General features: G+C 36.2%; 1 protein-coding gene across 3 annotated transcripts in view; it reads right to left on the bottom strand.

Moving 5' to 3' along the window:
• Nucleotides 1-15430, bottom strand: part of AGTPBP1 (ATP/GTP binding protein 1) — a 200513-nt gene that overhangs the window by 120533 nt on the left and 64550 nt on the right. For all 3 annotated transcript variants that reach the window (XM_033236931.1, XM_033236928.1, XM_033236930.1), the window contains 2 exons: nucleotides 10655-10786; nucleotides 7260-7353 (listed from right to left, as the gene is read on the bottom strand). In XM_033236931.1, the coding sequence (XP_033092822.1) occupies nucleotides 7260-7353; nucleotides 10655-10786 (226 nt within the window). The remainder of the gene's footprint in view (nucleotides 1-7259; nucleotides 7354-10654; nucleotides 10787-15430) is intronic.

Here is a 15430-nt window from a genome sequence, read left to right as displayed (position 1 = left end):
GAGGTAATAAAGTAAAAGTTGCATATATCAGTAGTAAAAGGAAAGTAGTATGACTAGGTGTAGGTAAAGGTAAAGAGCATAACAGATTACAAGACTTAAGATGGGTAGGTAAAGTTCATAGCAAAATCTGAAACAATAATCCAGGACTAGGCACACAGTAAGTGCTCAACAAATGCCCAGTAAGAGGAAGTTCTTAATGGCTACACTTTCATTTACTGACAAAAATAAAGCAACCATGTAAATCTTTATAATAATGTTTGTAAAGTAATAAGTAAATTCATACCTGTAACTTCCTCAAAACAATGTGAAGTGTTGGTGAGTTAAAGATAAACATAAAATTTTGTATTACATTTTCATTGCATTGAATTATCAGTAAGAAACTTTCCATACTTTTACACTTATGCAATAAAATGTACAGGAGAATATAAAACTATGAGAATAAGGATGGCTTTTAAATTCGTCAAAATTAAACACAAAACTAAATGAATATTCCATATAAGACTGCGATTTATAAAAACTAAAATGGAAAAGAAAACTACTTCAGCAAGACCTGACAAATGCCAGACACTGTTACAGGTGCTTTATATATGTTTTCTAGTTTCCTTCTTAAAACAATTTTGTTCCACAGAACTGAAATATAACAGGCTTAGGGCCACATAAAATCTCAATGTAACAGAAAATGAAGAATGTAATTCTCTTGTTAAGAAAGGAAATTATGAAATCAGAAATGTCAGTCTCCCTTTGAGAAGGCTATCTGAACTTTCACTTCCAGACAAGATGGAGTAACAAATCGGATGTATCCTCTCATTTGATGTAAATTTTTTTTATGGACAAAATGGAATGACTGTTTAAGACACTGGATATCAAGCAATGAAAGACAGAGATCCACAGAAATGGCAAAAATGAGATGGGCCCTACAATTGCCCCAGCTTACTACACCTTGAGAAAGTGATCAACCCACAGCACAGGGAGATGGAACCTAGGTAGAGTCTGGCAGATCCCAAAAGTTGAGCACATGAACTCCCTGATTGAGGATACAGAGGGTCCAGGGAGGTCAAGTCAAGTAGAGTTCACAGGGCAGAATATCAGAAAATGAGAGCTGTACAAAAAGAATGGCTCAGGGATTTTCAGCGAGTTGTGTTGGAATAGTCAGCAAAGTAGTGATCAGCACATGTGTGTGAAGTAACTACTAAGGACGGGGAAAAGCCATCCAAAAGGACTGGAGAACCACATTCAGTATTCACACAGGGCTGAGAACTGTGCCTCTTCCCACCAATCACACTGGAAATCCTCATAATTCATTGAGTAGAGTGCTCCTAAGGATTCTGCCTCAGTAGTGGGGAATAATCAGTCCTAAACAGTGCTTTGATCCCTTCTAACAAACGTGAAAAGACATTTACAGATCAAACTATTTCCAACTAACTTAACCACAACCCAGAACAAACCTCAAGAATATAGAAATACAAAAATATCCAGCACTCAACGAGGTGAAATTCACAATGACTGGCACTCAAAAATTATCAAGTATGCAAAAAGCAAGGAAAAAAAGACCCACAATGATGGAAAAAAAAAATTGAAACAGACCTAGATGTGACATAAACATTAGAAAACATTAAAACACTTATCACAATAGTACTCCACGTGTTCAAGCAGAGGAAAGATTTAACATACTGCAGAAATGCAGTTTTTTTGAAAAGCTACCAACTGATCCAGCCATTCCACTCCTAGATATCTATTCAGCAGAAATAAAAAATATATGACCATAAAAAGTCTGTGAATGCTTATATATCCCAATAAACAGTCACAGCAGCTTTATATATATTTGTAACAGTCAAAAACTAAAAACAACCCAAATGTCCATTAGTAGGTGAATGGATAAACAAATTACAATACAGCCATATAATTGTGACTACTACTCAACAATAAAAAGGAATACATTTTTGATACGTGCAACGTAAGTGAATCTATAATCATGATACATGGAAGAAGCCAGATCCACCCCACCATGAAAAAGAGTACACACACTATGATTCCATTTATATAAAATTCCTGAACTTACATGTAACCAAATCTACAGTAATAGAAAGCACAGCCATAGCCGCTAGAGCCAAAGGAGAGGCGCAAGGGAAGAACTACCAAGGGGCACAATAAAGCTCTGGGGGTGATGGAGATGTTAGTTTGAGGTGGTGACAGTTTTTCACAAGTTTAGCCATATATCCAGGATCACATTACGATTTTCATGGGCTCCAGACGACTTCTTTGCCTTCATAGGCCCCTCCCTTCTAAAAAGTATTTAAAATTCATTTTACAACCATGTTGGTGTTGGTATAAAGATGAATGCACTAATATCACAAAGGAAAACACTGTCTTCAGCCTAAAAGTTCATTTTTTATATGATTTTTAGAGAAATGAAGACATTTTTATGGGACCCTAGAAGTCCTGTGCCTACCAAGCCTAAAGGCTTTAGCCCAGCCTATATGTTCATTCTCGTCAGATTGTACACTTTGAATGTATAGATTTTCTCATGTCAACTACATCTCAGAAATGTATTTTTAAAAACAAGTCAATGTAATATAAGAGAAACTAAGTAAACCCCTCTTCCTATGGTTACTCTGTTTACTTTCTACATGTTATAAATCCCTTCTATTTAAAAAGTGATTAAGAAAGCTGAGACAAAATATTTCCTCCCCAAGGCACTAAACAATCTGCTGATTAATCATGTTAAGAAGGTCTCAAGACTCACTGCATTACATGTATTATCTACAGTAAGTAGCAGACTCCACTTACCATTCAATGTAGTATGTTTCTTACCATTACTAAGAAGGCTTCTTTGTCAACTTTTATTAGAGACTACCATGATCCATCAAAAACATTAACTTCTACGTATATACATAGAAGTCAAGTTTTGTGAAAGACTATGCAAACTATGCAAAGTTAAGACACAGCTAACATAGAACACAGTGAAAGATCACAAATTGTGCTTACTGCTAAGTACATGCAGTTAAATCACTGTTATGGGGTGAATTACGACCAAAGAGATATGTTAAAGTCCCAATCTCCAATACTCCAAATATGACCTTATTGGAAAACATGGTCATTGCAAATGTAACTAGTTAAGGCAAGATCATACTGGAGTAGGTGGGCCCTTAATACAACAGACTGGTGGTGTTATAAGGAGAGAGAAGACAATGCAAAGATAGACACAAAAGAGGAGAGTGCCACGTGTTGAGGGAGGCAAAAACCGAAATGCTACGGCTGCAAGCCTAGGAACACCCAAAATTGCCAGCAAACCACCAGAAGCTAGGAAGAAGCAAGGATGCTCCCTTACAGGTTTCAGAGGGGGCACGGCCCTGCTGACAAGTTGATTTTGGACTTCTAGGCTCTGGAACTATTAAACAATAAATGTTTGTTGTTTTGAGCCACTCAGGGTGTGGACTTTGTTATGAGAGCCCTAGAAAACTAATACAATAACTTACATGCAATCACTTACAATAAACTCACAAGACTTTCCTTTCTACAGCTAATTCTTTATTCAACATTGTAAAAATCTTAGCGTACTTTCAGAAACTCTCCCTACTGGCAGTTGTTTACAACTGTTTAAACCAAATAAAAGTGCTTCTGACAGTTTCTAATCCTGAAATAGAACATTTTTTTTCTGTTGATGTTTATTTTTCAACACTGGAAAGCTGGGATATGAACCCAGTTCTTTCGGATGGCAGTGCCCATTGTGTTTGTTTCTTATTTCCAGTAGATTAAAAGATATAGTCAAGTTTGGTGCAAAGTCATCTGTAAATTTTTACCAAATGTTATTTAAGAGTTATTTTTAGAACTTTACCACAAAGAAATTGCTGAAATTCTGTAACATTTATAAGTCAGAGTAAATTGTTCCAAAAGAATTGTAAAATATTAGATTTATTGAAATGCATAGTTTGTATTATATTAATTAAAATTTCTCAGTATAAATAATTTATACTTCCTCATATATTTTTCCAGTCTTCATATCTCCACAAAGAATACTACAAGCAACAATAATTCAAAAAGTAGTCTGTGGCTTAGATTTAGGAGATGTGAAGGAAAAAAGCTTAAGTCCCCAGGTACTAATGAAGTGACATCTACTTTCAGTTGTAGGGCAGTCCCTGCAATGACTTCCAAACCTATGGGGAAACTCAAAAAGATACAGTTAAAATAACCTCCTGAGTTGCTTCCTTCTAGATTAATAGCTTTAAATCCAAAACCTAAAATTTAAAAGGAGAGGAAGCATAAGCCTTCAAATGTAACTCTTCCTCAATCTTCTTCCCATTAAATGTGGAGCATTGTTTAAAGGGAGGAAGAAATACAACAGCAAGTTCTAGATGTCTGAGGTTTTTAGTTAATTAGAGGAGAGACCCTCAGATTACTAAAAATGATAAGAGATCAAGATATAGCAAGTTTGGTCAATGAATGGCTTGTTCTTTTTAAAGTAAAAATAAGGTAAAAGATAGGTTTTTCTTTTTAAAGTAGAAATAGAAAAATAATGAATAATTCATCTTTTCTCTGATGTTTTAGATCCACTGATTTCTATAAGGTTTTGGATATACCCTATGTAGTATATTATAAAGATCCTTTTGAAATGCTCCATTTCATTTCCCCTGGGAACATTTTATATTAGATTTGATAACTTGGTTATAATAGAGCATAAAGTACATCTTAAGTAGGAGATCATGGACATTATACAAAAAATAAATTTTAAAATGCCGTACCGATTAAAGGGGAAAACAGCATATAAATGAAAGCATAAAGAATGTACTTTTAGTGTTACCTAGGAATCATTCATACACACACTACTACACTGCTTACCTAAACTGTATTACATTAATACAGGCATTGTGCTAATTATAGGAATCATTTCATTACAATCTTATAATAGAGGTGCTAATATTTACCATTTTACAGACAGGAAACTGGTGCATAATAAATTAAGTAACTTACTTGCATCCTAGGAACAGTAAATGATAGAGCTAACATGCAAATCCAAGTCCGTCTGCCTGCAGAGCCCACTCTAAACCACCATAAGACGCTAATATTCTGTGTTACTGATTGTGATACATTTTGTTTGCTTTGTTAGATTTCATCAGATAGTCTGGGATTGTGTATAATTCTTACGCAGCTGTAACTATGCTGTCATCCCACCAAATGATATTTAATAAATAATTATATGTGCAAGTAAGTTCCCAAAATATTTTAAAATATTTGACCCTTATTAAGAAGGGGTGAAAACACTGGAAATGTCCTGAAGCCTATTTGTTTAAGAGTAAAATCTAATCAAATAGTTCATGTGGACAAGTTCTGCATTACAAAAGATTCACAGCTAATAAACACAGGAAAGAAATAAAATTAGATAAGTTATTATTTTCCAACCAGTAATGAAATAACAGATATAGGCAATGTCATGAATGACTGCTAAATCACTAACTGAAAAGTGGATGGGGACATTTCTAACGGATAGATCACCTCAACTCAATGATCTTAAGTGACATAAAACAAAGTTGCCAGCTCCACCTATGAAATATTTTTGACCAGAAAAAAACAAACCAAAATCCCAAATCTAATCAAGCCACAGTTTTATCAGTATATAGAAAATGTAAGGGATATACTCATATGTTAAGTTACTCCAGGATATAGTCAATGTAAGCCAGAACATGGGACATTTTAAAAGACCTATCACTCAAGTCCTTCATCACATAAAACGAAACCAAAAAATAGGAAGACTTTTTTTGATTTCACAAGATTATGAGACATAACAATCAAATATAACGTATAGACTTAATTGAGACCCTGAACAAGCAAGCCAACTGTAAAAAAAAAAAAAAAAGGCATTTCCTACATAATCAGAAAATACCAGATATAATGGCTGATATCTGCTTTAAAATACGCTTGGAAAAAAAAACAGAAAAGGAAAATGAAATTAAAATGACAGATTTTTGACAGTAAAACTGGGTAATAGGCACATCAGAGTTCATTATCTTATCCTCTCTACATTTGTGTAGGTGTGGAAATTTCCTAAATATAATGAAGAATAATGTATGTATCTTGTTTAGATTCTGAGTCAAACAAACCAACTAAAAAAGGGCTATTTTGAAACAACTGAAGAAAACCAAACACAGACTAGATTTTAGATTGTATTAAGAAAGTATCAGGAGAGAGAGGTGGAGGATCACTTGAGCCTAGGAATTTGAGGCTACAGTGAGCCATGATCATGCCACTGCACTCCAGCCTGGGCAACAGAGTGAGACTCCATCTCAAAAAAAAAAAAAAAAAGAAATTAATAATTTTATTGGCTATGATTGTAGTATTCTGGTTATTGTTAAGTCCTTATTTAGTAGAATTATATACTGAGGTATTTAGAAAATAAATAATATTCAAAGAAAATAATCCAAGAGAAAATATCTAGGATCTGCTTATAGAAATACACACACATTTATATACATATAAAATACCTGAGATTTCTTAAAAGTACCCCAGGAAAAACAAACAAACAAAAGTGTGGAGTGGAAATAAATGAAACAAAAATGGTGGAATGTTCAGAATCGTTAAACACAATAAGTAATTAATATAACTCAATATAATTAGTTTAATATAATATAAACTATTTTATGTATATTTTTTAAATTCCACAATAAAAAAAAAATTTAAAGAAAGACCTCTAAAATGGTTTCAGAAAATATTAAACTGTAACCAATAAATGAGACATGGCTTTCATTTTCTGAGGCTGAAAGGCCTAGGAATGAATAAAAATGCATACATATATACATACATACATATGTATATATAAACACACACATCTATGGATGGGGAAAAGAATGACGTGATTTTGACAAAATAGAAATACATCAATTTAAGATTGTTCAGGTATTCATAAGAATGAAGAAGTCATTACAAGATTGTAAAATTGGGTGAGAAATATAGTAGGCACTCAATAAATGTTTCTGAATGAATACTCTATAGATAATCTTTTTTCCTTTTACTGTATCTAGAAATGTTCAGTCTCAGTTACTATAAACATTATAGTCAATGAATTCAAAACTGTCCAGTTTTGATATATTTGTGAAGATCAAATTTTATACTAAAGAAAATCTTTATCATGATAAAATCATTAAGAACTAAGAAATGAAATAACCCTGGAGACAATTTAATTCAACCTGCTCATTGTACATATCAAGATAATGAGGCCCAGAGTAACAAAGGTTATACCTATGTTTACATTCAAAACATTTACTCACTTTATAAGACTGGAATTCTTCTTACTAAATGGTCCAATGATTTTAAACATCAGTTCCACAACTCCATTTTTCCCTAAGGATACTGAATTCACAGCTGAGAGAGGGAGAAAGAGATGCGAAATTATTTTAAGCTTTGACAACCAAAAATGTGTATACTTAGTGATACATAGCTAAAAACATATACAAATTGTTTAGTAAATGTCAACTCAAGCCACTCTTAAAGTCCATCTAAGCTAACCACATGAAGAAATAGTGTTTTTTGTTTTTGCTTTGTTATGGAAAGTGCAGGGAAATTCTGAAACAAGTTATATGCAAAAAAAAAAAAAACTATTATAAAAAAATTCTTCAGTTACTCCACACTTCTCTAATAAATTTAGTGAACCTCACTGAACACCAGGTTATGGGGCTTCCAAAACAAGAATAGTCTCTGACCTCAAAGAACAAAGTGTAGAGAGAATGACAGAAACAATAAACAAATAATTACTAAATTACTTTCAAAATTGATTAAGAATTGTAGACTATTTGGATTACACCACTGAGAAGTTCCTAATTCAGAGTGGGACACAGACATTTCTGGAGAAAATGCTGCCTAGGCTCAGTCTTCAAAAGTGAGTAGGCATTAGCTAGGACAGGAGTTGAGGGAAAGCGGTCGATGTGGCTCTGGACACAGGAATGATACAAACAACAGAACGAAGACAATGAACATCACCATGGGAGCAGTTACATATTGTTAAACACAGAGTATCAAACAAAGATACACAAATAGGAAGATGAGGTGGAAAAAGAATGTGAGAAACAAATTATGAAGGGCCGTAGAAGTTGTTAATTCTTTTTGACTATGGGGAATCACCCAAAAGGAACAACAAATCAGATGTGCATTTTAAATAAACAGGTCAGAATTCAAAGAACTCTGGGGAAGCTGGTTTTGAAAGACATATTAGGAGGCTATGGTCTAGGTAACAGGTAATGAGGACTTTAATTAAAGCAAGAGTAGCAGGGAGAAAGATGAAACAATTTCAGTGTTTAATATGGAATATGCAAATAATTACCTAACCAGAAAACTGTGCTTAACATTTTTAATTCTGAACAAATGTTATTAAATATATTGTAGAACCAGGCACAGTGGCATGTGCCTGTAGTCCCAGCTGCTTGGGAGGCTGAAGCAGGAGGACTGCTTAAGGCCAGGAGTTCAAAGCCAGTCTGAGATATATAGCAAGACCCTGTCTCTAAAAGAAAATTGTTTAATAAACAATTTTTAAATTATAGATAAGCCGTTTGCTAGCCTTCTACTGGTTAATCCAATAAAATGCCATCAAAAATGTAGTTCCTAATATTTCGTAGGATGATCTTAATTTTCTCGTATCTGTTTATTACTCCATTATCCCTTCTAATCTCATGTCTCTACTGTATTCCTTTTACCTTGACTGGAGTATTTGGTAGTTTAGTTGTTATACTTTTTACATTTGGGGGGTTTTATTGCATTGTTGTTTTTTTTGAGATAGTGTCTTGCTGTGTTGCCCAAGCTGGAGTGCAGTGGTGCAGTCTTGGCTCACTGCAGCCTCAACCTCCTGGGCTCAAGAAATCCTCCCACATGGCCGGGCGCGGTGGCTCAAGCCTGTAATCCCAGCACTTTGGGAGGCCGAGACGGGCGGATCACAAGGTCAGGAGATCGAGACCATCCTGGCTAATACGGTGAAACCCCGTCTCTACTAAAAAAATACAAAAAACTAGCCGGGCGATGAGGCGGGCGCCTGTAGTCCCAGCTACTCGGGAGGCTGAGACAGGAGAATGGCGTGAACCCGGGAGGCGGAGCTTGCAGTGAGCTGAGATCCGGCCACCGCACTCCAGCCTAGGCGGCAGAGCCAGACTCCATCTCAAAAAAAAAAAAAAAAAAAAAAAAAGAAATCCTCCCACTTTAGCCTCCTGAGTAGCGGAGACTGCAGGCACACATCACCACAACCAGCCAATTTTTTCCATTTTTTGTAGAAATGGCACCTCACTGTGTTGCTTGGGCTGGTTGCAAACTCCTGGCCTCGAGTGGTCCTTCTGCCTAGCTTCCAAAGTACTGGGATTACAGCCATGTGCCACCGTAACAGCCTATTTTATTTTTAATGCAATACAGTGTTTTCTTTTTTTAATCAACTGCTTTTCCATTTTCTAATGCATATTTTTCATTTTCCCTTTACTATTGCATTTCTTGACTTTCCTGGTGTTTATTTCTCTGTTCTTAACTTCATTGGTTAGGTATCTAATTCATTTATTTCCTTATGTTCTTTTTAATTACGTGTTATTTAAGTGTTCTAAGCTGTTTTCCACAGAGCACACCTTTAGCCATATTTTAAAGGTACTGATATACACACACAGAGACATATACGTAAGCTTACGTATGTTTCTATATTACATATATGTATATATGCAATATACACACATATCTAGCACTCTATCATTATTTTGCAATGATATTCTGCAATAACATATATTCTGCAATTCAATCTTAGGTTCTTTCATTAAGCACTTCAATTCTGCAATCAGAGAATAGAAAAAAAATCCATACCTCATGGTGTGGAACCTCATGTTAGTGAGAGTGTGTGTTCTGGAAGACATTTTATCTGAGTCTATCTCTCTGTGATCTCTCTTCTCTCTAGCTTCCTCAGAGGTTCCCATACTAGTTATTTTCAGTTCTGCTACTTCCCTATTGATTGCTGAAGAGAATTAGCTCCAGGTGACCATGCTACTGCATCCCTTCCTTTTCTGCTTTCCTCTCATCTGTGACAGTCCAAAGAGGTGCAGGAGTTTTTCCAGCAGCCAATACCCTCATATTCTTCCACATACAGGCTGCATACCCATCCTCCTCACTCCTATCCTTTATAAACTGGGGAAATTAGTTAGAATGTTCAAGGTTTTATCAACTTAATCTTCTTTTGTTGCTGTTGTTGTTGTTGAAATGGAATCTCACTCTGTCACCCAGGCTGGAGTGCAATGGCACAATCTCGACTCATTGCAACCTCCACTTCCTAGGTTCAAACGATTCTCCTACCTCAGCTTCCCGAATAGTCAGGATTATAGGCGCCTACCACCATGCCCGGCTGATTTTTGTATTTTTAATAGAGACGGGGTTTCGCCATGCTGGTCTTGAACTCCTGACCTCAGGTGATTCGCCCGCCTTGGCCTCCCAAAGTGCTAGGATTACAGGCATGAGCCACCATGCACAGCCCAACTTAACCTTACCCCACATCACTTTTGTTGTGGTTGGAGTCAAGAGTTAAAATGAGCCATATTAAATCTTCTCTTTCCTTTTTCACAAATTTCAGAGGTTTACAGAATCACAATACTTTAAAATTCTTTTTGTGTAACTTTACAACACTGAGTCAACTAAAAGCCACTTAAATACTCACAGTTGGCAGAATATACTCTTAAAAGCTGAAGGCAAGGTAGAACCAAGCGATGATTCTGCAAATTCTGCTTGACCAAATTCAGGGTTATATTCAGAGCCCCATTAATTCTAGCCTTTACTCCAAATTTTTTATCTGTTTAAAAAAAAAAAGACAATTTATTCACGTATAACTTTTCTTTTCTTTTCTTTTTTTTTTTTTTTTGAGACAGAGTCTTGCTCTGTCATCCAGGCTGGAGTGCAGTAGCTCCATCTCAGCTCACTGCAACCTCTGCTTCCCAAGTTGAAGCAATTCTCCTGTCTCTGCCTCCTAAGTAGCTGGAATTACAGGTACCCACCACCACATTGGGTTAATTTTTGGATTTTTAGTAGAGACAGGCTTTCGCCACGTTAGCCAGGCTGGTCTCAAACTCCTGACCTCAAGTGATCCACCCGCCTTGGCCTCCCAAAGTGCTGAGATTACAGGCGTGAGCCACTGTGCCTGGCCCACATGTAAGTTTTGAATGAAACGATAATATTATAAATCAGTGATGTAAATTTTAAATTTATATTGTGAATTAATATTATGAAATATAAAGTTGGCCTGAAAATAATAAAACTATAATCCTTATTTGTATTATTTTTAAAATAAAACATCCCTTTTATTTTAAAACATTAGTTGAAAGAACGTACCAAGAAACACAGGGGGATAGGGCAGGAGGATGGAGGCCAGAGTAGCCCAACACTAAGACTGTCATAAAAAAAAAACTGAACTGCTCTACTATACGTATACATTTGTCCAGTTCAATACATTTCCCAGAACACCATCAGAGAGTCAACAGGAACAAAATCTAAATGTCCATTACAGCAGTACTTACTTAATATGAACCATATTCCTTTCTGACTTGTAAAAAAATAAAAATTAATTTAAAAAATGAACAGCTTATGTAGAAAATAATCTGGCAAACATTACCAAATAAATTTCTAAAGGGAAATAATTCTTAACACAGAAAGGGAAGAAAAGATGTTCTTAATTTTTATTCTTATGAAGAGATTAAAACAGTAAAAAAGGCCGGGCGCGGTGGCTCACGTCTGTAATCCCAGCACTTTGGGAGGCCGAGGCGGGCGGATCACAAGGTCAGGAGATCGAGACCACGGTGAAACCCCGTCTCTACTAAAAATACAAAAAAATTAGCCGGGCGCGGTGGCGGGCGCCTGTAGTCCCAGCTACTCAGGAGGCTGAGGCAGGAGAATGGCGTGAACCCAAGAAGCAGAGCTTGCAGTGAGCCGAGATCGCGCCACTGCACTCCAGCCTGGGTGACAGAGCAAGACTCCGTCTCAAAAAAAAAAAAAAAAAAAAGGTAAAAAAAATTTTAAATAAGAAGAACTTAAGAATGTTAAGATTTATAGTAGACATTGGAGATACAAACAGTGGCAGGGTGGGTCGGGGTGAAGGTTGAAAAATTACCTGTTAGCTACAATGTTCACTATTCAGGTTATGGGTACATTAAATGCCCAGACTTCCCCACTACACAGTACACGCATGTAAGAAATCTGCGCTTGTATTCCTTCACTATATAAAAATACAAATAAAAATGAATTTTAAAAAAGACTTAAGATTGGGTGCAGTGGCTCACGCCTGTAATCCCAGCACTTTGGGAGGCCGAGGCGGGCGGATCACGAGGTCAGGAGATCGAGACCATCCTGGCTAACATGGTGAAACCCCATCTGTACTAAAAATACAAAAAAAATTAGCCGGGCGTGGCGGCGGGCGCCTGTAGTCCCAGCCACTCAGGAGGCTGAGGCAGGAGAATGGCGTGAACGCAGGAGGCGGAGCTTGTAGTGAGCCAAGATCGCGCCACTGCACTCCAGCCCGGGCGACTGAGCAAGACTCCGTTTCAAAAAAAAAAAAAAAAAGACTTAAAGTAAATAGGACCAGCAAACAAAGAATTTTAAATCAAAATAACTCAAAATTCCTGAGCGAAAATTATCTTACCTCACTAGAAAAATAAAAAGAATAGAAAAAACACTCAAAAAATTACCATATAATGTCCTTGAATGACATAAAAATGGGAAACTAGGGCAAACCATAAAGGAAATAGCCCAAATTTAAAAGAATATATAAAAGAAAATAAAGATGAACTAAAACTTAAAAGGGATATTAAAGAACTATTTTAAAAATCCATATCTTAATTTCATGAAAAGTAGACGACAACCTAGTTCTGATTAGAAGAGAAAGCACAACAATACTCATCAATAAATCAGGGGGTTTTAACCCATTTTCTGCCAAATTATGGGTTTTCTTATTTTTTCATTTTCATTTTCTACAAAAATCTCAAAAGGGAGTCTTTAAATCTTAAATACAAGAGCTAAAGAAAAATAAGAGACAGCTAACATATTCCTTAAATAAACCAAATACATCTTTAAGTCTTAAAGCTTCTAATACACCCAGAAAATTAAAGTCACCTCAGGGTTCCTTTCTTTAAAACAACACCTATAAAAACTACTAATTACTTATACAATACATAAAGACAGGCTAGAAATACGTATGTTAATAAATACACAAACTATGTACACATGCATCCTCATTTTTTCCAATAAGCATTTTAGCCAAATACTCAAAGTTTAAAACTCACATGTATGCCACAGGCAAAGGCAAAACTTTTTTTTTTCTTTTTGAGACAGAGGAGTGCGGTGGCACAATCTCAGCTCACTGCAACCTCCACCTCCCAGGTTCAAGCAATTCTCCTGCCTCAGCCTCCTGAGTAGCTGGGATTACAGGTGTGCACCACCATGCCCAGATAATTTTTTGTATTTTTAGTAGAGATGGGGTTTCAGTATGCTGACCAGGCTGGTCTCAAACTCCTGACCTCGTGATCCGCCCGCCTCGGCCTCTCAAAGTGCTGGGATTTTACAGGCATGAGCCACTGCGCCCGGCTAAAGGCAAAACTCTTAAAACACAATTCTAATAATTTAAGGAATTACTTTAATCTTTGTGCAAGGAGGCAACTGAACTTAAGTCCTAGTCAAAGGGTGCCTTCCTTAGTTAACCTAAACTCAATCAACTTCTTCCTTTGTTCTATATCCTATTTTTCCCAATTTGCATTTTTTAATATTTCACGTGTCTTACAGTTGTAATAACTGGTCTCATAATTTTTCTATTTTTGTCTTAAGTAAGATTGTAAGTTTCCTGAGCATTCACACTATGCAGCACAAATATGACTATTAAAGAAAGCAGTGACATATTTTACCTCCATGTTCTTCAAAATATTCCCATCCATACTCCTTCCTTCTAGCCTCAACAATACCCATATTGCATGTATCCTTTAGAAACACATTGAGAGGGCACATACACACTCCAAGACACATTTGTGACCCAAAAATTTTTCTTGTGTCTACCACATGCAATAGAAGTCCTCATAAATTTTGGATTCTCAGTTCTTGCAGGTCACTAGTTAACCATAAAAAAGCATTTCGGCCAGGTGTGGTGGCTCACGCCTGTAATCCCAGCACTTTGGGAGTCCAAGGTGGGCAGATCATGAGGTCTGGAATTTGAGACCATCCTGGCCAACATGGTGAAACCCCGTCTCTACTAAAACTACAAAAAATGAGACGGGCATGGTGGCATGCGCCTGTAGTCTCAGCTACTCGGGAGGCTGAGGCAGGAGAATCGCTTGAACCCAGGAGGCGGAGGTTGCAGTAAGCCCAGATCACACCATTGCACTCCAGCCTGGCAATACAGTGAGACTCTGTCAAAATAAACAAACAAACAAAAAAAAAGCATTTCATTACTAAATCTAAGAAAAAGCTGTAGCATTTTAGATTTTAAAAATTAAGTACTCTCCGTAAGAAAACATTGGAGAAATGCTTCTGGACATTAATCTGGGTAAAAATTTATTTAGTAAGACCTGGAAAGCATAGGTAACCAAAGCGAAAATTGACAAATGAGATTACCTCAAGCTAAAAGCTTCTGAACAGCAAAGGAAACAATCAACAAAGTGAAGAGATAACTTACAGAATGGGAGGACATACTTACAGACTACTCATCTGACAGGGGATTAATAACCAGAATATATAAGGAGCTCAAATAACAGCAAAAAAAAAAAAAAGAGAGAGAGAAAGGATTTTTCAAATGGGCAAAAGATCTGAATAAATATTCTCAAAAGAAAACATATAAATGGGCAATGGGTATAGATAAAAATGCTCAACATTACTAATCATTAGGGAAATGCAAATCAAAACCATAATGAGAGATCACCTCATCCCAGTTAAAACAGCTGTTATCAAGAAGACAGAAAATAATAAATGCTGGTGAGGATAAGGGGTAAGGAGAACACTCATACACTGTTTGCAAGAATCTAAGTTAGTACAGCCACTATGGAAAACAGTATGGGGATTCTCCAAAAAACTGAAAATAGAATTACCAGATGATCTAGCAATCCTACTGTTGGGTATATATCCAAATGGAAGGAAGTAAGTATACTGAAGACTATCTGCATTCCCATGTTTACTGCTGCACTATTCACAAAAGCCAAGGTATGGAATCAACCTAGGTGTCCATCAATGAATGAATATATAAAGAAAATGTGGTTTATTTACACAATGGAATATTATTCAACCATAAAAAAAGAATGAAATCCTGTCATTTGCAGCAACATGGATGGAACTGGAGGCCATTATGTCAAGTGAAGCAAGGCAGGCACCGGAAGATAAATATCAATGTTCTCTCTCATACGTGGAAGCTAAAAAAATTGATCTCATAAAAGGAGTGAATAGTTATCAGAGGCTGCCAAGGGTAATG

Source organism: Trachypithecus francoisi, unplaced genomic scaffold, assembly GCF_009764315.1.
Source record: "Trachypithecus francoisi isolate TF-2019V2 unplaced genomic scaffold, Tfra_2.0 Lachesis_group16, whole genome shotgun sequence".
Lineage (NCBI taxonomy): Eukaryota > Metazoa > Chordata > Mammalia > Primates > Cercopithecidae > Trachypithecus > Trachypithecus francoisi.
Note: the sequence above shows the minus strand (reverse complement) of the source record. Positions and strands in the feature narration are given on the sequence as shown.